The 25,795-nt window shown below is 42.2% G+C and overlaps 1 protein-coding gene across 1 annotated transcript in view; it reads left to right on the top strand.

Annotated features, from left to right (window-relative positions):
- The window catches only part of LOC126413092 (furin-like protease 2), a 714,734-nt gene that overhangs the window by 475,301 nt on the left and 213,638 nt on the right, over positions 1–25,795 (top strand). The window contains exons 6-8 of the mRNA XM_050082987.1: positions 2,588–2,760; positions 17,173–17,303; positions 23,144–23,289. Of these exons, the coding sequence (XP_049938944.1) occupies positions 2,588–2,760; positions 17,173–17,303; positions 23,144–23,289 (450 nt within the window). The remainder of the gene's footprint in view (positions 1–2,587; positions 2,761–17,172; positions 17,304–23,143; positions 23,290–25,795) is intronic.

The raw sequence follows: 25,795 nt of genomic DNA, 5'->3' as shown, positions 1-25,795 counted from the left end.
TTTACTACCCTCAGGAAACTGAAGGAACGACCACAGCGCGTTCGTTGCCACAAAACTACAAACGACCTTGTCTTTCTCCATGACAACGCAAGGCTTCACACGAGTCTGCGCACCTGGGAGTAGCTCACGAAACTTTACTGGACTGTTTTCTCTCATCCACCTTACTTACAGGATCTCACAACTTCCGACTTCCATCTCAGTGGGTTGGTGTCCATAGAGATGAACTTCTTCCAGGTAGGATGTTATCTGTAAGGAAGCGTTCCTGCTGCACCGTTCATTAAATGCATGTCTGTCAACTCTCGTGACGAGTAACAGTACTACACATCGCCATGGACACATCACGAGCTGTCTGATGCAGTGGAAAAGTTATACCAGGGATAGTGGTGTGATTGTGGCCGGTGCGAAGTATGAAAATGTAACATGACACACGTGCTACGAGCTAAGTTGAGTAGAGTATGTCTATTTGGAGCCCAGGGGCGTACACTCGCTGCGTGTTCCAGTGTACCACGGGCACCGGCGAGCAATGCGAGATTGCGGCAGAACTGCCAGCGCTGTTATAATACATGCACTGACCCTGGCGGTCATCCTTACGAACAGTTACTGTTAGCTACATTGCTGTTACACGGTGTACGCTGTGTGTACCCATAACATAATAAATTTGCATTTCAGACCATTGGTTCCACACCTCAATAAAATCCCTACCTCAATACAATCACCTAATTCTGTTGACTCAACAGATTTGAGACACCCTGTACATTCTGCATGTTTTGCTTGGTGTTTCAGAGTGTCTACAACGCCAGTAATTAATGGAAAACAATTTAACCCAACATGTGCAATTTTATTTTTTAATATCACGATCTGTTTCACCCACCGATGCCATTTTCATGTCACTGACACTGAATTCGAGTGGCTACAGTCTGTTGTAGCAGATGACCATCCTTCTTGGCCACCAAAACATATTGATTAAATTCAAGTCGATACGGTCTGCAGTAGTTGAGGAGCATTCTCCTTTTCTGACCAAACAAATTTCAACTGTGTTGTAGGTAACGTCACCCTTTTTGCCTGGACAGAATAACTGATTGTGAATTTGCCTGGTCAGGCAGAGAGGGTACCCTTCGACTACAGTAGACTTAAATCACAATGGATCACTGACACGGTCAGTCTGTGAGCTGTCTGCAGTAAGTCATAACTGAAGAAAATTTCATAAGCCAAGATCGCGAAAATAAGCACTTTATTGTATGCCCCGTTTCGATAGAGCTACACTGTCATCATCGGATCTGCAAGAGGATGAACACATGAATTTCATTGGAAAATACTTTATAATCGTGATATTACACCTTGTTGAACTGTCTTCTTACATAACCTACGGAGTTATAATATATCTTACGCTCTAAAATTTTTACAACATATTGTCCATCAGTGTTCGAAGTCGCTTCCCATTATACGATGATTGTAACTTAAATAGTGGCAACCATTTATTCCCAACCGATGTTTGCATCTGTTGATGTCCTTCAGAGTAGTTACCAGCGTTGTGTAGAACTCGTTGCCATCGATGTGGAAGGCGTAGTATACCGTTAACAGTTGCCACTATTTAAGTTCCAACCGTCGTATATCACAAATTAACATTATTTGAGTTTCATTTGATAGAATAGACAATGACGAACATTGTTTCAGTCATATTCGCAATGAGTACCTAGACATGGGGCTACATATGCAATGTAGATGAACATACCAATTCCGTATTTAGAATTATGTAAGGTTGTCATTTTTTAACGGTGACCTGTCTAGAGCAGTGTGTGTAAAGCACTGTTTAAAAAAAAACTAGAAAACGAAAAAAATTTGTCTCCACAGTGTGAAAAGAGGTTCTAAACGTAACTATAGATACATTAACTATACGTAAAATTTCTATGTTTCCCTGTAATGGATTATATAATATATAAATAAAAGTAATCCTTAAAATGTACCTTCAGTTACATGGAATTACGTGTCTATGTTTTATGCTGCATACAAGACGATAAAGCAGCCAACTGAGATAGTGCCACCTGGTGATGTACTATGCGGTTGTTGTGTTTACAACATTTCTGTCAGTTGTCAGCTGGTACTGAACACGAAAACTTGTAATAGACGCAGTACACTTATGTTTGTGTTTGTACATAAAACTAGTACATCTGGCATGCCGGTATGTAGTGATCTTCATGGCAATGGGAAGCGTACAACACCCAAAGTGAAGGGAATTGCAACACTTAAGGACAATATGTTGTAAGTATTTTAAAGTTGTGCAACAAGACCGTTTATCGAAGTTTAATATCATGATCGTAAAATATTTTCGTATCAACTTCTTCTGTTCGTCCTCTTGCTGATTCGATAATGATAGCAGAGCTCTGTCGATACCGGTCAACCAAGAAAAAGATTTATTAGCTCCCTCGGCTTGCGAAGTTTTCTTTCGTTATCAAAGAAGAAAAATCTCATGAAAATGACCTTGGTGCCGAAAGCGCATAGTATACAAAAATTACTCATTAACTGGTACCAAAATTTGTTTCATAACTTCAGTATACGTCATTCACATACACGGTGCTTGTTCCTGCAGGTGTTCGCATGCTTGACGGCACAGTGAACGACGCAGTGGAGGCCCGGGCCCTGGGGCTGAACCCTGAACACGTGGACGTCTACAGCGCCTCGTGGGGGCCGGAGGACGACGGCAAGACGGTGGACGGTCCAGGCCCGCTGGCCAGGAGGGCTTTCGTCCGTGGAGTCACCAGCGTGAGTACAGCCAGCCTCACGTGCCACTGGATGTCTTTCGGAAAAATGTCAGTCACTTTCTCCAGAACGAAGATTTCAATCTATTGGGGAATGTGTGCGGTTTTGGAAGCTTCGTCAAATTATAAGTCTGGGCCTGATCCTGGACTGAAATAAGGACTGTAGGTCCCACGGGTAACAATCTTACAGCTGAGCTATCACACGTGTTTCATGGGCTACTGTCTACGACAGACAACATATCTCTCTCACTTTCCAAATGAGTCCCAATTTGGCACGTTCCACCTCAGAATGTGTGTCTTATTTCGAAATGACCTCTCTCTGTCGCCAAGTCATTCCTATAAAATCTCATTTCTTCCAGGACTCTTAGTCCGACAGTCGAGCGTAGTATTTCGTACAGCGGCACTGAAATTTTGAGAGAGCAGTGTAGGCAGAACCGAAACTATGGTTGGAGCCTGAGTTTCGCGCTTGGCTGGCTCATCTGGTAAGAGCATTGTACCCAAAAACAAAGACTCCGGGTTCTACTCCCCATAAAAGTCTACATTCCGATTTTCAACCGCCACTGATAGGACTCTCTCCTAAAATTTTTCCTTTCTCCAATATCTGACAAAGATTCGTTTAAGGAAGATTGCCAAATGGCAGTGTGTTAGGGATTTCACATTAAACTGTAGAACTTCTTACAAATGGTTATGTAAGTTGTGGTCAAAATGACCTGGTTAGGCCCCTTTATATATTTGTTTGTCATTACATCCGAGATTTAACAGTCCTGCTACTTGGAGTTCATTTATCGATAAATTTAATGATCGACTAGTTCTTGATGCAAACAAAATTTCCCAACAACATTATGAAGCAAAACGAAGCAACGAAACTTTTGTAAAACCAATCAGAATGGCGAAAATGAAATTCCAAATACATTAGATCAACAGACTGATGAAGTTTGAGTATCAATACAAGCAATTTCTTGGAAAAAAACTACTGTCACTAATTTCCAAATTTACTGTGCTACGACCTGCATTAAAGAATATCACAATATTCCAATGAAACCTATGGTAACGCGTTTACCTCGACTTAAAATTGCATAAAATTATGCAATATTATAATTCATTTGAAATAGTACTGATCTGACATCGAATTTAGTATACAGACGTTCAGGAAGAAACAGGACATCTTGAACGACTAGAGATAGGGCGTTCATGTTCATGGGACATGTATATTTGTATGTTTTGCAGAAATGGTTAGCACCTGAACCATGTCGGCCCGCGGGTCCAGAGTCAACATCGATACCGCGGCACAACACCACCTACCAGTAAAATGTGGCTCCACCGAGCGAGGTGGCGCAGTGGTTAGACACTGGACTCGCATTCGGGAAGACGACGGTTCAATCCCGCGTCCGGCCATCCTGATTTAGGTTTTCCGTGATTTCCCTAAATCGCTCCAGGCAAATGCCGGGATGGTTCCTTTGAAAGGGCACGGCCGACTTCCTTCACCGTCCTTCCCTAATCCGATGAGACCGATGACCTCGCTGTCGGGTCTCCTTCGCCAAACAAACCAAAAAAAGTGCCTCCGACTCTCATTGTCGCCATAAACCGAAGATAATGGATCAATGTGACTTGATCAGAAGCGCAGGATGCCTCACAAAAGAATGAGCGAACAGTGCCAAATAGGTTGTTTGAAACAGGGCACATTATTGGCATGAGAGGGTGTGACGTATCCATCCGGGAAATTGCTGCTCGTGTGGGACGAAGTGTTTCGGCAGTGCAATGGGTGTGTGCAGAATGCTTCATGGAATGCCGCGGAATACAGCTCGATGAGTCAGGTCGCACTGCCCAGCCCCCCCCCCCCCCCCCCCCCCGCCCACCGGTTGACCGACACGTCATCCGAATGGCTTCGAAGGACATATCTGCTTCCTCCTCGCCATTGATGCAACGTGCACTCTCGTGCACTATCAGGAGTGACAGCCCGTCGCCGTTTATTACGTCATGGGTTACGTGATCGTCGTCCACTTCTCCGTATACCATTGACGTACCTGCAGAAACATGCTAGACGGCAATGGTGCAGGGAGCGATGTCAGTGGGGCTAGGAATGGCATCAAAAAGTGTTTTCGGACGATCCCAGGTTCTGTTTGTTGGAAAATCTTAACCGCACTATTTGGTTCGCCGCAGACAGGTAGTGGCGGGGGGGGGGGGGGGGGGGGAGGGGGAAGTGGCAACACAGTGATTGCATTCGCACAAGACATTCAGCGCCAGCTCAAGGCCTTCTGGTGTGGGGTGCTTTTGGGTACAGCCACAAATCACAGTTTGTGCGCGTCCAGGGCACTGTGGCCTTTGTGACTTTCGTGAATGACATCCCACGACTAGTAGCTGAACCCTTTCTGGACAATACACCAGTCGCCATTTCCCAGCGAGACAATGCACGACCACAAGTTGCTGCATGAGCAGATGCCCTCTTGCTGTCACAGAAGTCAGCCTTTTGCCCTGGTTCGCCAGATCACCAGACTTGTCGCTAATCAAAAATGTGGGGAATATGGTGAAATGACGGGTGCAGTACTCTGACCAAATGCCAACCACCACAGAAGAACTTGGGAACCAGGTGAATGCAGTAAGGATGGCTATACCACAGGAAGGCATTCGCGCTTTATACTCGCCGATGCCATCACACATGGAACAAGTTACCAGGGTCCATGGCGGACCCTGCGCCTACCAGGCAGCAGGACACATACCGACTGGAATGTTATTCATTAGTGCAGAACATACTGATATACATGCCCTGTGAATTTCAGCATCCTATCTCTATTCATTCAAGGTGTTCTGTTTTGTTTCTGAACATGAGTGTAGCAAACGACTTAATCCAATTGTTTCCCGTTGTTCGAATAAGGGATCATGGTACAGGTATAGTGTTACAGTCCAAACGTAAAAGAGGGTATTTCCTTCACTAACTAACAGAATAAATCGTGAAAAATGAGGAAAGAGTATATTTCTAACAGACTTCTGCTTTGAAGCATGACTGTTAGAGGGAAAGTGTGTTATCATAAATAACTATTACAAATCTAGTAAACACACGGATTTATTTAGAAAAATTTGTGAATATGTAACGTAGCAGAAGTAGAAGAAGCGTCCTACATGCAATACAAAGTGACTGTCGCAGGTGTCATAAAAGTTTTAACTTGCTTTATGGGCTTCCGCCACAAATGTATTGCAGTGTCAATACTGTACAGTGTTGAAAAGCTCCCCGACATTAATGGATAGCACGAAATATAACAGTAAGTTTCGACGTGATAAGCATTGCTCACACAGGAGACAAATGCAGTGTACGTGGAGTTAGTGGGCAAAGAAATCAAGACAGATGAAACTATCTATATGCGTAGCACTGTACCTTTATGTTCCTCAGTTGCAGACGGTTTTATACATCGTAAATAAGGTAAGATTTCTCAAAACCAGGAGGAAAAGGCTAGTTTATTATAGTAACCTTCTTATTGGCGTTAATAGCAAGTCTCTGTAATCTTCCTCTATACAAAAAAAATGTAAATGTTCTTTTGGTCAAAATCATGTACCTCCGAAAGTTCTTCACCGATTGCTTTCAAATTTTGACACAGCGTTCCCTTGGTATCTCACGTGTTTGTGTATACCTACTGAACCAAAATACGGCGTATTTCTAAATCTAGCAATTAGTATCCATTCTTTATGTAGTCATAAAAATCACTTCTTCTTTTTAGTTTTTATCTGTAAGAATTACTACTACACTCGCTGCTTGTTTTGTGCGTCCACCACAAATCAATGTAAATTAATGTATTATTATTGGAATCGTTTGTTCCTTTAAGTTTCTTCTTTGTTTTTGTTACGAGAGAGATCTTTACAGTTGATAGAATGAAGGGTTACACAATAGGTTTCCCAATATATTTTTTTGCGGAAGGCACCCATACCTGTTTCTATATTGACGATAATATCCACAACTGATACTTGCATGGGTGTTATAACGTAGTTTTCTCTCTTCTTTAGATATTAATTAGCATAGAAAGGTATCCGGCAACTCATTTACACCCATACGTCGGGAATATTGACTCATATACACTCCTGGAAATTGAAATAAGAACACCGTGAATTCATTGTCCCAGGAAGGGGAAACTTTATTGACACATTCCTGGGGTCAGATACATCACATGATCACACTGACAGAACCACAGGCACATAGACACAGGCAACAGAGCATGCACAATGTCGGCACTAGTACAGTGTATATCCACCTTTCGCAGCAATGCAGGCTGCTATTCTCCCATGGAGACGATCGTAGAGATGCTGGATGTAGTCCTGTGGAACGGCTTGCCATGCCATTTCCACCTGGCGCCTCATTTGGACCAGCGTTCGTGCTGGAAGTGCAGACCGCGTGAGACGACGCTTCATCCAGTCCCAAACATGCTCAATGGGGGACAGATCCGGAGATCTTGCTGGCCAGGGTAGTTGACTTACACCTTCTAGAGCACGTTGGGTGGCACGGGATACATGCGGACGTGCATTGTCCTGTTGGAAAAGCACGTTCTCTTGCCGGTCTAGGAATGGTAGAACGATGGGTTCGATGACGGTTTGGATGTACCGTGCACTATTCAGTGTCCCCTCGACGATCACCAGTGGTGTACGGCCAGTGTAGGAGATCGCCCCCCACACCATGATGCCGGGTGTTGGCCCTGTGTGCCTCGGTCGTATGCAGTCCTGATTGTGGCGCTCACCTGCACGGCGCCAAATACGCATACGACCATCATTGGCACCAAGGCAGAAGCGACTCTCATCGCTGAAGACGACACGTCTCCATTCGTCCCTCCATTCACGCCTGTCGCGACACCACTGGAGGCGGGCTGCACGACGTTGGGGCATGAGCGGAAGACGGCCTAACGGTGTGCGGGACCGTAGCCCAGCTTCATGGAGACGGTTGCGAATGGTCCTCGCCGATACCCCAGGAGCAACAGTGTCCCTAATTTGCTGGGAAGTGGCGGTGCGGTCCCCTACGGCACTGCGTAGGATCCTACGGTCTTGGCGTGCATCCGTGCGTCGCTGCGGTCCGGTCCTAGGTCGACGGGCACGTGCACCTTCCGCCGACCACTGGCGACAACATCGATGTACTGTGGAGACCTCACACCCCATGTGTTGAGCAATTCGGCGGTACGTCCACCCGGCCTCCCGCATGCCCACTATACGCCCTCGCTCACAGTCCGTCAACTGCACATACGGGTCACGTCCACGCTGTCGCGGCATGCTACCAGTGTTAAAGACTGCGATGGAACTCCGTATGCCACGGCAAACTGGCTGACACTGACGGCGGCGGTGCACAAATGCTGCGCAGCTAGCGCCATTCGACGGCCAACACCGCGGTTCCTGGTGTGTCCGCTGTGCCGTGCGTGTGATCATTGCTTGTACAGCCCTCTCGCAGTGTCCGGAGCAAGTATGGTGGGTCTGACACACCGGTGTCAATGTGTTCTTTTTTCCATTTCCAGGAGTGTATAAAAGACTCGCGTCATTTTATGGGGAAAATTGAAGGGCTAATTCTCGTTCCTGAAGATATCTTTGCAAGTAATTTCAACATAGTATGTTTATTCACTAAGATCCCAGTCAACGTAGTTATCATTTTCATGCCGGATATTTTTCCAGGAGATTCATCTGCTCTTCCCACGCATTGACTTACTTCAAGTCAGTTCCAATGAGATGAAGAATTTTATGAAAAACTTGATAATGTTGTAATGGGTAATCCTTTAGGTCCTGATATAGCTCATTTCTAAATGGAGAAATTCGAGCAGTCGGCTAGAAGCAAATAAAAAAACAACTCTCTGGTATCGTTTTGTGGCTAGTCAACCATGGAAATAAAAATGACAACAAAATACCTTTCTCGGATATTTGGTTGTGAGACAGACCGATGGGAGTTGGGAACATTAGGTGTTCCGAAAAGTAACGCACATAGACAAATATTTATATAAGAAGTCTAATCACTATTCTCAACAAAAGAGAGGTGTAATATAAAGTCTTACCGATAGAGCCAAATGGACTTTCACGCCGGAATATCTGGATGTCGAATTAAAACGTATAAAGCAGACTTTCGAGGAAAAATGGCTACTTGGGGAAAGGTGTAAACAGATCTCGAAGACCAAATTACGGAATCCGAAGGATATGCATGAAAAAACAACGATGGAAGAATACAGGCTCTCTCCCTTTCATTAAAAAAGTAACACATCAGATAGCAATGATATTACAGAAGCATGACATTAGACCGATTTTTAAATCAACAGAGAAAGTAGGTCAGGCACTCTGATCTACAAACGATAAACACCCAACTCTGTATGTGTCGTGTACAAAATTTTGTGTAGGTATGGTGACGTTTGTACTGAAACAACCAGGAGAAGCGTGAACACACGTTAGAAGGAACACAAAACTCTTTGCCAACTAGGGAAGGTGGATTAATTGGCTGTAGCAGAGCGTGCTATGCAATCACTAAGTCAAGAAATAAGGTTTCCTGAAACAATCATTTTATCTACGACGACGAATTATTATCCATGGCTATGTAGAGAAGCCAGTGAAATATATGAACAAAATATCCTGGCAGATTAAAACTGTGTACCCGACCGAGAGTCGAACTCGAGACCTTTGCCTTTCGCTGGCAAGTGCTTTACCATCTGTTCTATTGAAGCACGACTCACGCCCGGTCCTGTACTTCTGCCAGTATCTCGTCTCCTACCTTCCAAACTTCGCAGGAGAGCTTCTGTCAAGTTTGGAAGGTAGGAGACGAGATACTGCCAGAAGTAAAGCTGTGAGGACCGGGCGTGAGTCGTGCTTCGGTAGCTCAGATGGTGCCGGCACGGTAGCTCAGCGTGTTCGGACAGAGGGTTACGTACCCTCTGTTATAAAAGAACTGAGTTAATCGATCATCAACGAACTTAATTGGCTGTCTTACGACGTCCGCCCCGACCAGATACAACGAACAAACGCGGACAAAATGAGAATTAAAAAAAAAAAAAAGGATGGTAGAGCACTTGCCAGCGAAAGGCAAAGGTCCCGAGTTCGAGTCTCGGTCGGGCACACAGTTTTAATCTTCCAGGAAGTTTCATATCAGCGCACACTCCGCTGCAGAGTGAAAATCTCATTCTGGATATATGAACAATTTTAGTGGTATAGAAGAGACCATCAAACCTAACGAGATATGGACAGAGCTCTACAGAATCGCTAAAGAAGTTTTTGCTCTTTGACAAGAGGACAATCGACAGTTAAGTTTTGACAAGAATCATCTCTGTTTTTCAGTGTAACACGGGCCACGCTTCTTTTACTACAGTATATATATGTAGCTCTCATATGTCCGTCCCGTCAGTCGGCAAGACTCTACGAAAGCGCAACATTTCTGGGTATGTCCAGCTCAGTTCTGGACGAAACGTCAGAAAAAAGCGTTTGTGTTCCACGATCTTCTTCGTTGAAAGTTTTATCAGCAGAAATGTTAGTATTTCCTCGTTTCAAGTTTCCTAAGCTCCATCATATTAAAAAGCCCTCGTATATTCCAGGTACGTACAGAGAATATATGTTTAATACCAACTCGTTTGCGTTCATAATGGTCTTGTTGTCGACTGTGAGAACCATCGGCTTATTCGTTAGAGATTAATGAGTTATGAATTTTTTTGTACTGATAGGTAACCAGCCCATCGCACAAACACCGCCCTGTAGGATCGGATTGTAAATGTAAATACCTTCTACTAGGTATACGACCGACCGGGTCTTAAGAGATCTATCTACCTTTCTTCTCTGTTAATGAATTCCCAGCAGACATGGTTGCTACTTCCGCTCTTCAAATCATTGTAGGGAGAGTCTGGTTTCACATTGCCTTGTTGACCGTTTGCAGTCATCACCGTAACCCTGGAAAGCGACCCTCGCAAGGGAATATCACCTGGGCAGGTGATCCAAAGTTTCTTAAAGAGGTGTTAGTCCTCCCCCTCCTCCCTTCATAACTGGCCTTGTGACAGGCTATGACGCGAGTATATGTACCTGAAGAAGGAAAATGCGAGGATTCTGAAATGTTTCATATGTAACTGCAAAGACAAGTAAATAAATACAATAAAACTGATCATCTGTTGATATCAGGAGTCTTAAATGCAGGAACTGTAAAGGTACCAATAATGATTCAGTAGCAGCATTTGGTGAAGTAATTTTTAATGAAAATGGAAAGACTTTTTGATACATTTAACCAGCTGAAATTTACAAATACGTTCTTCATAAAAATTGACATTAATAAATGAACCTGGAACGCAAGACGTTCACACTCAGTGATCGCCTCTGTAACAGTTAATTAAAAAAAAAAAAAAAAAAATAAGCTCTCAAATCCGAAATTCTCATGTGTCTAGAGGTAACGATACAGGCAAAATTGAAATATGAAGTTTATCTTCTGCAGGAACAAGGCTTAAAGAACTTACATGTAGAAAGCCTCAGATAGGAATTGCAAATGGTTGATACTGAAGGCTATACTGTAGAAAAATCGTGAGATTAAAAACAGAAAATAAGGAATACAAAAATAGCTAACAATATTACAGAAAAACAAAGTGTTTATAATGAGTGTTTACAAACACGAACACGTGAAGCATGGGAAATGTGTAAACAGAAAAGAAAGAAATCAAAGAATTTAATAAAAAGATACCATAGAGAATCCTGGGAAAGGTTCATTGGTAATATTGAACATGACATTCACGGAAGACAGAAATAGCATTTAAACGTATGAAGCATATGAATAAAACAGAGAAACGTACTTCAAACATTAATATAACAACAGAAGATCGATAGATACAACATAACAGAACGTTATGGTATGATGAAGTTAGTGGAGCAAATTATTCTAAGAATCCGATAATAACTTCGTAGACCATATAGACGTAAAAGATGTAAAAGCAGCCTTAAATGTTACAGAAAACAGAAGAGCTACTGGCCTAGAGGGTACTAATTCTGAATGAATCAAATATGACGGAACCACTTTAGAATTTAGCCTTCTCCATCATTAAAGATATGTTGGGAAAACTGTTGTGTACCTTCAGAATGAAATACAGCTAAAGTTATTTTTGTATTTAACAAAGCAGTAGGAGAGAGAAAGGGAATTACGGAGGTATAAGTTTACTAAAAGTGGTATATAAAATTTATGAGATGATTCTTAATCAAGGCTACAAACTATCGCTGATGCAATAATCTCAGAACAGCGAGGGTTCAGAAAGAGATGTTCGTGTAACGATAATGAAATCTGGTTTCGCAGGACAGCGCTGATCAAGTTGTGGAAAGGGGCCAAGACCAGTGGCGGTTAGTTACACAAGAACACAAAATTTTATTGCCTCTAAAACACAAACATATTCGTCTTTATAACAACAGTGATCAATTAACGACTTAGGGTCCAAATAACTACTCAACAACAAAGGGTTTTAATAATTCATTTTAAAACACAGTGATTTAGACAAACGGCAGAGGGCCTTACTTAAGGAAAATGAAAATATCTTCACGGCTGAAGGCCCAAACAATTATTCAAAATAATTAAAGACAAAACTTAAGATAAGCATTTGCAAATTACGGCTGAAAGCCACAAATTTTAAAACAACCGCGATTGAATTCCTAATACAGGGAAAACAAGAATTTTAAATAGAACACAGCTGAAGGCCTAATCTTAAAATACTTCGGCTGATGGAATCCCATCATCTCCACGATTTGCTCAAATCGATGACGACAGAGTGCGTCGACGCCCGTGGCAAACAGCAACGCAGAGGGCGACTGAGTTCCGCTATTCCACCAGCGAGGGCGCTGCCGGCGGGCGATGTTGGTTCAACTATCAAGTTTTCGACGCATGCGCAGAATAGTTGCAGTACGCTTTATATTGCGGAGCGGAGGACGTTATCGCCAGTCTGCGACGGCTCACCTGAAGATGACTGGCAGGTGCTCAGTTGAAATATCGTGCGAAGTATTGAACGACGACCGGCCGCAAGCCTGAGATTTGTTTGAACAGTCAATTCGCCGGGAAAATTTTAAAATTCACACACTCTAGCTGTTCTGTCGCAACCGATCGACTGGCTACTCCAGTACGCAGACAGCATTCATCTGCTCACTGGTAATCACAGAAGCTACACAGAGTTCCACGTAAACATTTGCACAAGAACTCCTACAATCCTAAAATCAATAACAGTGGAACAACAGGGAGAAATGACAAGTCGATAAACACAGTTTCCATAAGCGGTCGGTGACCAAATACACGTGGTCCGATGACACGACCTACCGAACGGCCAATCAAAGTCATCCCCACCCAAGGTATGTGTATCGGTAACGGTCGGGCGAGTCTTGGCTGTCCGGAGCTCACTACAACTCCAACCCTACCCAACTCGATGTCCACTGGGAACTCTTGAGACACGGTGACACGGGCACAATGATTCGGACCCAGCCATGCAGAGGGAACACCGGCCCATTAGCCACCCGACATCTCTGCACAAGGAAGAACCGACCCACGGACCGCAAGATGATCAAGCGGTCGGAAGACCAAATACACGTCGCCCGATGAGGTGACCGAGCGAACGACCAACGGAACTCCCCGCTCCAGTCTCCTTCCGCCGGACAGTGCATGTGTGTGGTCAGCGGTCGGGGAGTACCGGCTGTGCAGACCTTACTGGAGCTCCATCCCGACTGGACTCCCGACACACGACGACTCAATAATACTAGCGGTCGCTCCAAAGATAGTACGACTGTGCTCTTATCGATAACCGCTGCTGCTGCCACTCACGGGCCGGCTTGCCAGCAACTTAGTAACGCCAGTAAATAGAATAAGAAACGGGATGGCAGTACTGCAAAGCAATATGTCAAGTAATAAACGGCACGAGCACGAGCCGCGCACGGCTCAGATAATATAAATTATTTATAATAATAGGAATTATTGACAAACTTCGGATATTTGGTTTAGAAAGACACTTAACATTTATTGATTTTGAGAAAGCCTTTGATATGTTAAGAAGATCCTTTTTGTGGAAATTATTGGAATTAAAAAGTTTTCCTATATTAATACCATAAAGAGTCTTTACTTAAGTTCAAAATTTTTATAAGTTCTGGTCCGAAAAAGTAAGATGAAATTTTAATAAATCAAGACGTTCGATAAGGGAGCAGTCTACACCCACTTTATTTCATTTATACATTGACGACCTAGATATGAAGCGGAAGGATGAAATAATTTTAGGAATTAAAATAGGATTTAACATACCATTAAATACTCGGTCAAATGATGATGACCAGTTAATTATACAGGAAACAGAGGATAATTTACAAAGGTCAGTTATATATTGAGCCAAACGCAATACAGTACAACTTTACTGTGTCTGCAAATAAGACAAAGATAATGGCTTTCAGAGGCAAGACTTCAGTTATCTAGGATATGAGATTAGTTTCTACTATGACAAAGACATTGAGAAAAAGGGTAACAACGATCAATCTGTCTAGTGAGCAGTTGGAAGAACTTTAAGAAGAAAAACGAAAAAAGAAACACAAATTAAATTCTATAAATTATGGCTGTACAAAATGGATAAAATAAGGAATTAAGCAATAAGATCAGCTTTAAACATCATTTCAGTTAATGAAATGATAGAAGAGAACATAATGAGATGGAAAGATCATGTCGATAGAATAAAAGAAAACGCCTTGCCAAAAAATATGATGAATTATCGGCCGACTGAAAAGTGAGAACTAGGAAGACATCGTAAGAGGTGTATGGATAGCTGGTAGAGAGCCTAATCCATGGAAGGAGATAATGATGATAGTGATGACGATGATAAATGGATACGTTGTAAGCAGAAACCTCATGTTCATGTATTCAAAATCGTATATCTGAAAAATTCTTGACTGATTCCTTTGAAATTTTGACATAACTTTGCGTTCGAGTGCACTTCTTTTTATACAGCTACTGGTGTACCATAACGTCTATAAATATATACAGGGTGCTTTAAAATCCGCCTTACAGACTTCCAATACTTGTAGTGCGTACTGAGGAGATGATATTTTGAATTGGAACCCACGTGTGGAAACATATCGTTTGCATATTACAGCCGTTTGAAATCACGTTTGCAACCGGGTAGTTATGGTGGGGGGAAGGGGTGTTTATGTCGGATAGGTTGATGTCATTTGAGGTCATCCTACCTCTCTGACTTGGTTCGAGCGTCATTCACGTGTTTGTGAGCGTCAGAGTGACATGACTGAACACACCCTTGCAGAGTACACCGACATGATCATTCTCTATGGTGAAGCTCAAGGTAATGAAAGACCTGCTCGTCGTTTGTATCATTATCCACAACGTTCGAGTCCATCGCATACGCTTTTCGTCACATTCACGCGATGTCTTTAAGAAAGGGGTACTTTCATTATCAACAGGGATGACTTTGGTGGTCCAAGGACACGCTGCACACCCGAATTGGTTTTAAGTTTAGGTATAAACAACTGTGTTTGTCACAGCTGATTGAATTTCGATTTTATTACTTTCTTTAATAATAAGTAGAACTGTAAAACAAGTGATGTACTGGGTCGCACGTAACAAATTACTCGTGAAATTGCTCACGTTACCGACACATTTTCGAATGGTTGTAGCTTATGCTATGGAATCGTATGTTGTGGATAGTGATCTTGTTAAACGTGACGAGCAGGTCTTTCATTACGGTAAACGTCACATTTCCGCACGGGGCTACACTACAAAGCATTATCTATTCAGTCTCCTGTAGAAGTCGTAGGAATCTTTAAGGGGAATTTTAGAGAATCCTATAAATTATATACACAATAAATAAAAATATTACATTTATGTACCATACAGCATTCCAGTACCACATCTGCGTATTCTAATGTAATGCTGTGAAGAACTTTCGGAGATTTAAGCATCTGAACCAAGAACATGAAATTTTAGCTAACAGGGTATTACTTTTATGTATTACATATACCAATAGGATCTCAATAGACCTATAGAAAGACGTGCGTATTCAAATGGAACGTTGTTAAAATTTCGAACATTCATTGAAGAATTTTGGAAATTTACAATTTTGTATAAACGAATATTTACATCTACATAAAAAAATGTAAATGTTTGTAAATTCGAAATCCTAAATTTCCGTAAATTCTTCACTAACTTCTTGGAAATTTCTACAGATCGTTCGTTCAGATAAGTGTGTGTTTTCATATATCTGCCAGAGCGCCAAATATAATATATAAATAATTAAAGCGGAAATAAATAAATATGTAAATATTTGTGTGTAAAAAATCTCCGAAAGCTCTTTATCAAATGCTTTGAAATTTTAACACAACATTGCATTCGATTACGCACATTTTTTCTATAGTCCAATTTTTAAATACGTAGAACAGGTAAATAAATATCTGATATATGAAAAGGGAACTGTTATGATCAAAAACTTCAAAAAGTTCTCGACCGATTTACTTTAAATTATTGCACTATACGAAGGGAAGAGGAAATGAATAGAGGAGTGGAAGGTAATGGAGATAGAAAGCGGAAAGGAGTAGATGAATAGAGAGAGGATGAATGGAGCAAATAGATAGAGAGTGTGGAGGGGAAGATGGAAGTACAAAGGAGGGAAGAGGTGTAGGACATTTGCTCAAAGAGAAATAGGGGCAGGAGATAGATGTGGGAGGAGAAGACGGATAAAGGGGGGGGGGCGGAGGCGTAGGAGGTGATGGACAGAGACAACGGAGAGAAGGATATTAGTACGTACATCCAGTTGCCAAACATATTAGAAACTTGTGCTTTCCTTTTTGTTTCTTTTTCATTTAACGACACTGAGCCACAGGAACGCACTATATGTTGAACTACGAATTTCCTTATTTTTACACCCGCCAGTATTAATCGTCACGTAAGGATCCTATCAGACCATAGATAATTCGGCATTTTTGTCTATCTTGTGACTTTTTCAGTTATTCTGACATTGCAGTTTTTGCAGAGAAACGTGTGACTAAAATCTGTTCCATTTATATTACCTTGAAACCATTCTCGTATCTTGAACAAATCATGTAAAGGAACGTCAAATATCTTGTATATTTCGGTCCTGCGTTGTTTTAAATTTGATATTATCTGTTATCCGCAGCTAATGTCTACGCTTCTTACCGTTATTGACAAGTTTTTATCGTACGGAAATTGTAAGATACGCAATTACTAACTGACATGGAACGCGGGTAATGTGCACCGGAATTTCATTAGATCACCTAACGCTACACAATTTCACAACAGCGAGTCGCTTCTCTTCTGTCGTTAGTTCTTGTGACGGCTGTCTTAGTTGTACAGGCCTTGCGGCGTAGTAGTGCACTGCCTCTGACATTGATTAATGGCTACGGCTGCCTCGGTATAGACGCAGCTGTTCGCTTTGTTCCGAGATTGAGCGCCAAAAACGACATCGAATTTCCGCAGGGCCGAAAAGGCAAGGGCTCCATCTTCGTGTGGGCGTCCGGGAATGGCGGCCGCCACACAGACTCCTGCAACTGCGACGGCTACACCAACTCCATCTTCACTCTGTCCATCTCCAGCGCGACGCAGGCGGGGTGAGTAGCGCTTTTTATCCTCTCTCTATACGCTTTGCTATCTCGTTTTCTTCTGCCACTCTTTCTGACTTCACTGTCTCTGCGGGGTTTCTCTAGCCAGTGAAGTACTCAGAAACTACTTCCAGCGAACATAAACACACTCAGACATTTCACAAAACAACAAAAACTCTCTCCGAGAGTCCTTCATCATTTTCATGCATTTTAAAATGTGATAGATTCATACAAACCATACTCATTTAGTTACGTGGGGGTCTCTAGTGTTTGTTGAGTTGCTAAGCTGTGCATAAAGTAGATGAGACAGCGCACTGGCGTTATATTTATAGCTTGAACAAAAACATAATCATGAGAAAATGCACTTTGGATGTCAAAAGTGATAATTGAACACTACTGATTTGTTCGACAAGCCACAAAGTATTAATATGTGACTTCGGCGATACGGTCTGTAAGTTGCCTTCTTGGGAAGCTTCTTGAAGTAATCATTATGCGAAAATCCGATTTGTTTCCCTTACAGAAATGTAAGAAGCTAAGACGAACAAGGAAATCATCTAACATGAAATACAGTGTAACAGCCTAAAGAAGTTCAGTGAAATGAGTGAGAAAATTTTTAACTCTGATTTACACATTTGAATTATCTATTTCATTTCGTTTTTAAAATCTTGTAAATCTGAAGTAGAGTAATTAAGAATTATATATAATTAATAATAATAACAACAATAAAAATATTTATTCATCGTTTCACTATTTTCTACAATGTATGGACAGGCTACATTTAAAGAAAATTTTTGTTTCTTTACCTCTCACACACACCAATGCTTCCATACAGCTATCGTTGAATTAATTAACTTACCTCCCACAGTCATTATTACTCATCTCCATGCCGGCTTCGACATCTTTTTATGTACCTGACAGATATTTAACGATCCAAACAGAGAAACAACGACATTAATTTCTCTTTACAAAAGGTGTACTATACACAACACACGTATTTTTGTAGAAAGTGGCAGAGCATTGTCGTTGTTAATAGTGACTGTATTTCTGAAAGCTGCAGAAGCTTCTACATACAACTACATTTTGTAAATATTTCTTTTAATGATTTTATGTACTTCATTTCTTCAGGAAGTGCATATATCACTATCTTAGACTGATACTTCTATACACACTGTTCCGACGTAAAGCGTTACTGTGCCACTTTGTATGAAAAATGATTCTAGTTTGTTATTGTGAACCTAACAGTTTAAGCGTGAAAATTTCCTGTGTGGAGTAATTTAACACACACACCATGGCAAAAATAATCTTAGGAAACTCAAAATTTTGCATTTTGTAGTAAGTTCATTATTGTATATTTTGGTTCTTTAACTGTTTCAATTACTTTTTTATCTGAGTTATAAGCAGCTGTTTAGCTATTACGAAAATATAACACATATACTGTTGAGAGGTACATAACATTTACAACCTACACTTTACTCACGTGAATGACAAAATGTGACCGAAAGTTTTTCTGAATACTTACAACAGAACCATGTGTACATACATCTGCTCTTTACCTTTAGTGTTTCTAACGGTATGGAACGAGACGATCAAGGTACAATGTGCGCTGCTAAGTACCATTCTTATTGACACACCGAAAGCACTGAGAACTGTCTTCTGAAAGTCACACATCTACATCCTTGAGAAATATTCTACCTAATATTCTATGCACCTCTATAGTCACTCAAGCCAAGGCTTCACGATAGACTTGGTGCCCTGTTCTTTTTAACAAGTTTAATAACAGCTACACATCGTCATTTAGGTGTGTTAATATTGAGAGCACGTTTCAATATACACGTGACTTTGAGTACCACAGATTTATATCCTTCGCCTGTTTTGCATACATTTCAGTTTCTTAACGAAAATGAAAGGATAAAGGATAGTCAATGGTTTGTTTATTCCACCAGCCATAATCTTCGAACCGGAGAAGTCTACATCCACTCAGTCTTTATTAATGCCATATTTAATTTACATTTGCTTAGGTGGTTGCTAATCCTTAAATGTCTCACGAAAGTGCTTTAGTGCAGTCTATTAAAGACATTCACTGTCACGGCTCAGATTTTGTGTTAGTAGTTGTGCTATACAAGACGATGACCACAGCACAAGGTCGAATGATCTCATTACCCTATTGGTAACTGCTGTATCTTCTACACTGCTTGTCTTGTCAGATTCTGTCTGCAGTATAAATCGAAAAATTCCTTTACACACCACGAATTTGGCTCATCTCTCCTACGCCAGACTGCTCACAACAACTTTCCGTTTCCTGTTCTTCTCGTGGTAGCGAGTTGAAGAATATTTTTGATTAATAATGCGATAACACCACCAAATCCATACATATTATAATTCTGTATGAACGTGTGTTGTGTGTTCCACATCTCCACACCGATTTCAACCAAACTTGGTACACATATCCTTTACAGTCACTTACCAATCGCTGTGTGGATAAGAGCCACCTGCCTACCGTCGTTCAAGAGCTGTGATTTCATAAACAGTGGGATTGTGTGACAAACCGCTGTAGCATGCATGACGTGTAAATTTATTGCTTCACTGCTACTAGCTCTTCACGCAATAAATTTTACGGACGGTATCCACATCTACCACTATTTGCACCTACCAAATAGTATCACTGTACCACACATAGTTCAGGAGATATGAACGAGTGAAGAGGTGCAGTGGGTAGCACACTGGACTCGCATTCAGGAGGACCACGGTTCAGCCCCGTGTCCCGCCATCCTTATTCAGGTTTTCCGCGATTTTCCTAAATAGTGTTAGGCAAATTTCGGATGGAATGGTTACTTCGACAGATCACGGTCTACTTCCTTCACCATCCTTCCCTAATCCGATGAGCCCGATGACCTTTGTGTTTGGTCTCTTCCCCCAAATCAACCCTACTCAAGGAATATGACGTCATAGATGCTGAGTTGCGAAAAAACTCCCACATTGTACATGATGTTTAAATTGATTACTTCTTTGCTACTAACTTTATTCGCAACTTAATTTGCGGTGTCCACATATGCCATTGAATGTATCTACTGGGTCTGTGAATAAAAAATCGATTTAATGATGTGTCGATATGGTGATATATCGGTAAACTGTCCGAGATTCGGCATACGTAAACGACATATATTATAACGCTGTATATCCATATCGTACTGGTACGTTCGAGTGCCGATATTTTTATTTTATACTATATTTTATCGCGATTTTCGGTAAATATTTGAAATCGTTCTTTTGAAACTGAAGTAGGATATAATTTTACTTTCACTGTGTGAAGGGAGTCTTACTACACTTTGAGCATTCATTATGTCGAGTCTCTGTCTTTCACTGTGTGAAGTAAGTATAGGCGGCACAAAAAAGTCCAATTGCACAAGGAGTTGTCTGTGCTGTGTGATTGGAATAACACTTGCGATGTAAAGAAACAGAACATCAGTTACGTTTAAAAAAATAATTAACGCAATTAACGTGCTATTTCCTTACATCGGTATTCTTCAAGAACAGTTGTTGAAAATGATGGAAGCTTTAGGACATTTATTCTTTATTACTAAGATACTCTTACAGTCGAGACAAGGAAATCCTTGACAAGTGACAGAGATTTTGACAGATTTGAACTGCGAAGTACAATCGGCAATAGGCGAAAACAATGGTCGTCTACGAAGATATGAAGAGGGATCGCCATGGAGACGTTTACAAAAGCGTGTTGTGCACACGCGAAGAAGCTGCAAGCTGCATACGGAAACTGTCCAGGTTATTACATTACAAACACAGTTAATTTTTCGGTGTCGTTTCTAATACAAAATTGTAGAATGAATAGTCGGGTAACGTCGGTTACTCAGTTACTCTTCCATAAGACAAATAGTACTTAAAGTTAACATTTAACATTATTGTACTATCGATGTCAGTGAAATTTCAAAATTCTTCCTGCGGTCCTTGGGATACATCTTTTACACAGTGATACTCCATGTGATCAAACGTATCCGGACATATGGCTGAAAATTACTTGCAAGTGCGTGGCGCCCTCCATCGGTAATTCAGGAACTCAGTATGGTGTTGACCCATCCTTAGCCTTGATGACAGCTTCCACTCTCGCAGGAATACGTTCAATCAGGTGATGGAAGAATTTCTGGGGAATAGCAACCCATTCGTCACGCAGTTCTGCACTGAGGAGATGTACCGATGTCGACCGGTGAGGCCTGGCTCGAAGATGGAACTCCAAAACATCGCAAAAATGTTATATAGGTCTCAGGTCAGGACTCTGTGCAGGCCAATCCACAGTCAAATACAGAGATGTTATTGTCGTGTACACTCCGCCACAGGCCGTGCATTATGAACAGGTACTCTATCGTGTTGAAAGATGCATTTGCTATCCCCGAACAGCTCTTGAACAGTGGGAAGCACCTTGCTTAAAACATCAATGTAGGCCTGTGCTGTGATAGTCTCACGCGAAATAACAAGGGGTGCAAGCCCCCTCCATGAAAAACACGACCACACCATAACATCACAGCCTCCGAGTTTTACTGTTGGCACTCCAAATTCTTGGAGATGACGTTCACCGGGTATTCGCCATAGCAATACCCACACCCTGCCATCGGATCGCCACATTGTGTACCGTGAGTCCTCACTTCACACAAGGTTTTTCCACTGTTCAGCCGTCCAATGTCTACGCTCCATACACCAAGCGAGGCGTCCTTTGGCCTTTACCGGCATGATGTGTGGCTTATGAGCAGCCGCTCGACCATAAAATCCAAGTTTTCTCATCTCCCGCCTAACTGTCACAGTACTTGCAGTGGATCCTGGTGCAGTTTGGAATTCCTGTGTGATGATCTGAATAGAAGTCTGCCTATTACACATTACGACCCGCTTCAACTGTCGGTGGTCTCTGTCAGTCAACAGGTCGGCCAGTACGTTATTGTGCTGTACGTGCCCCTTCACGTTTCCTCTGTTTCGGGAACAGTGGCCCTAGTGATGTTTATGAGTGTGGAAATCTCGCGTACAGACGTATGACACAAGTGACACCCAATCACCTGCCCACGTTATAAGACCGTGAGTTCCGGAGAGCGCCATATTGTGCTCTCTCATGATGTCTAATTACTACGGAGGTCGCTGATATGGAGTACCTGGCAGTAGGTGGCAGCACATTGCTCCTAATATGAAATATGTATGTTTTTGGGGGTGTCAGAACACGGTAACGGATGAAACATATCTAGAGGCAAAGGCAACCCCATCTGACATTAGCTAAGAGTTTCTTGCTACCACACAATTCCAGAGATGAGTAAGTCAACTTTTTAAACATTTAACACACTTTACCTGGTTGTCAAATGAGCTATCAGAAGACTTTCGGAAAATCTTAAATAGGTCTTAGTGAATATTGTTGCACACCAAATTCCACTGCTAAGCCACTGCATACTTAAGGAAACACTGTTTCGTCTGCGCTACAATTACGATAGGCACCCTCATAAGGAATTACACAGTGACAGCGTTAACGTGTGTTGTGGAAGTAAGTAGCGTGATTTAGTATCTATACATATTGTTATTAGTTACAAATAGACATAGATATATGCGTTAACAACTCCATACGTTGCACATAGCTTGATAATGTCCATGGAGCCGAAATAAAGTTATAGCACAAGAAAATAACATCTAGATAAAAAGTCTTTGAATATAGCAGCGTTTTCACTTACTATACATGCAGTGCCCTTAACAATATTAACAAAAGACTTAACATGAAAGCATTACATGTTTCACCCACATTAAATGTAAGGTAATGAATTGTCATCCGCATCTGAGGTTATTGATGAAACAGACGGCTGCCTTAGGTACAAGCCGTGGTACCTGGAGGAGTGCTCGTCGACGCTGGCGACCACGTACAGCTCGGGCACGCCGGGCCGAGACAAGAGCGTCGCCACCGTGGACATGGACGGCCGCCTCCGACCCGACCACCTGTGTACCGTCGACCACACAGGTAAGGCCCGCTACTGCGTTGCCTCGCTAGGCGCCGCTTCCTAATCTATAATAGTTCTTAAAGTAATAACCTATGTCAAAGGGTTCTCGTTTCATTTCTCCGAAAAGAGCACCGCACTAACACATACTACCTTTACGAAAGAGACCAGTTGACCACTTGCGACAGACTGTAGAGCGATCCTTCTACCAACAACTTACATCTCGCCAAAGAACCATAAAGGAGAATATACGAGAAACTAGTGCTTATGCGGAATAAACCATAAAAGGCAGCCGGCCGGAGTGGCCGAGCGGTTATAGGCGCTACAGTCTGGAGCCGAGCGACCGCTACGGTCGCAGGTTGGAATCCTGCCTCGGGCATGGATGTGTGTGATGTCCTTAGGTTAGTTAGGTTTAAGTAGTTCTAAGTTCTAGGGGACTGATGACCTCTGCAGTTAAGTCCCGTAGTGTTTGAACCATTTGAACCATAAAGGCGAGTGGAAAAGGAAAGGAAATGAGTAACAGTAATATTGGGTACCTACCATCACTCAACGTGGTGAGTGTGAGTGAGCTTGTGTGTGTGTGTGTGTGTGTATGTCTGTGTGCGTGTGTGTGTGCGTGTGTGTGTGTGTGTGTGTGTGTGTGTGTGTGTAAAACTGTAAAATCATGTAGACGACATTTAACAAACGTCAAACTGGCATGAAGCGTACTGCACGCTTGGTTGTGTGAACGATTGGCATTTCAGCACAAACGTGAAAATTAGCAGTAACGCCATTTGCTAATACAGGACAAGTGCGAGTAGGACTCTTGCTCCGAGGGTTACGTCTATAGTTAATTATCTATACACATAATAATAAGAACAATAGTTTTGTGAGACTCAATGACTTGGTGCAAGTCTTTCTATTGCGCGAGACTCCGGTGACATACGTACCCCTAACGTACTTCAGTTACCCAACCTTGGAATGGGTAGCAACAGTTTAACGAGGAATCTGAACCTCGTTTTGTCTCTGGCGACTTCTCACGTCGTTGAGAAGAGAAGACTAGGTTGAAACGAAGACCGAAAAATCCGTAGTCCGACCCAGATTAGGTGCTACGATCTCTAATGAATTAGATGCTTCTGTTACGATGGGCAACATTTTTTTTTCGGAGATATTCGGTGAAAGAAATGCGGAATTTGCTGTCGGACATTGTGGAATATACACACTTCAGCCCCTGTAGTCTCATGAAGTTCCGATAGGTGGCGGTGCTGTACATAGCCTTCAAAATGGTGTTCGTAATGGAGGTACGTTCAAAACAAAGAATTTTCATTGAGTCTCTTCCGGTCAGGGAATCACAGATAGTCATAGGCGCTTGCAGAATGTCTACAGAGACCTGACAGTGAACAAAATGACCTTGAGTCGCTGGGCGAGGCGTCTGTAGTCAGTGAAACGAGGTCGCACAAAAGTGTTCTGTTTCCCGTCTGCGTGCCGGCCGCACACAACATATTCGTCACCGCAAAAAATAGCAGACAAACGTCTCCTTCTCCAAGACAACTCAAGGCCTCATACAACTCCGCGCACCCGGGTGGAGGTCACAAAATTCATTGGCCTTTCATCCTCGTCCTTCCTACAGTCCAAATCTCAACCCTTCCGACTTACGTCTGTTTGTCCCAAGGAAGCGCTACGTGGGTGATGAGGAGGTTATTGAAGGAGCAAGACGTTGACTCCGACGTCGGCCAGCAGAGTGATACGATAAGGCTGCACGGGACCTCACAGTAAATTGACGCAACGCCGTGCGCATTCAATGCAGATTAATTTGAAAAACAGGTTTTTGTGGCCAAAACAGTGGATAATATTATGGTTTATTGAAATTTTGAATACAACTAAAGTGCTTAGAGAGAAAACGTGTTGCATCACTTACTGACTGCCCCTCGTATTTACACCCTCAAGGCACTGTAGACCTTAGTATTTGACATACATTTCAACCTGATACATCTATGCAACCCTGAGAAAAAGATGTCTAGACAAGTTGACAAAATGATAGACAGGCAAGCAGGTGAAAACAAAGCGGTCCTATGACGATTCGGCTTTAATCTATTGAGGTACGGATCTAACTAGTATGTATCCAATGACCATGCAGCAGATACACATTCATAACTCGCACCTGAATACTGAAGGTTTGATCATGTTATGTCCTGTGTAACAAGGAAAGACGTCCACAAGCCTGTTGTTTACGTTCCGCATTGTTGCGGCTCGAATTGGAGGAGATCCTACGATTTTTGAGCAAATGCGGAACCATGAGGGCGATACGCAATGGCACCAGTTGCCCTAAAGGACATATATAAACGGTACAGTCACACTAATATGACCACCGCATTTTTTGGCCGTCAACATGCAATAAGCTCTCACGGACAGAGCTATGTTATCTGACGTCGAAAAGGTCATGAACATTGCCCTGCGGCCCAAGGATGTTAGCATTTCCTAAAGTGTCGCAATTATCGTGTTCTTGTGCCGCCGTGGTTAAAGTATACCTTGCACGTAAAATTACGCTGT

This window comes from Schistocerca serialis, chromosome 7, assembly GCF_023864345.2.
Source record: "Schistocerca serialis cubense isolate TAMUIC-IGC-003099 chromosome 7, iqSchSeri2.2, whole genome shotgun sequence".
In the NCBI taxonomy this organism is placed as follows: Eukaryota; Metazoa; Arthropoda; class Insecta; order Orthoptera; family Acrididae; genus Schistocerca; species Schistocerca serialis.
Note: the sequence above shows the minus strand (reverse complement) of the source record. Positions and strands in the feature narration are given on the sequence as shown.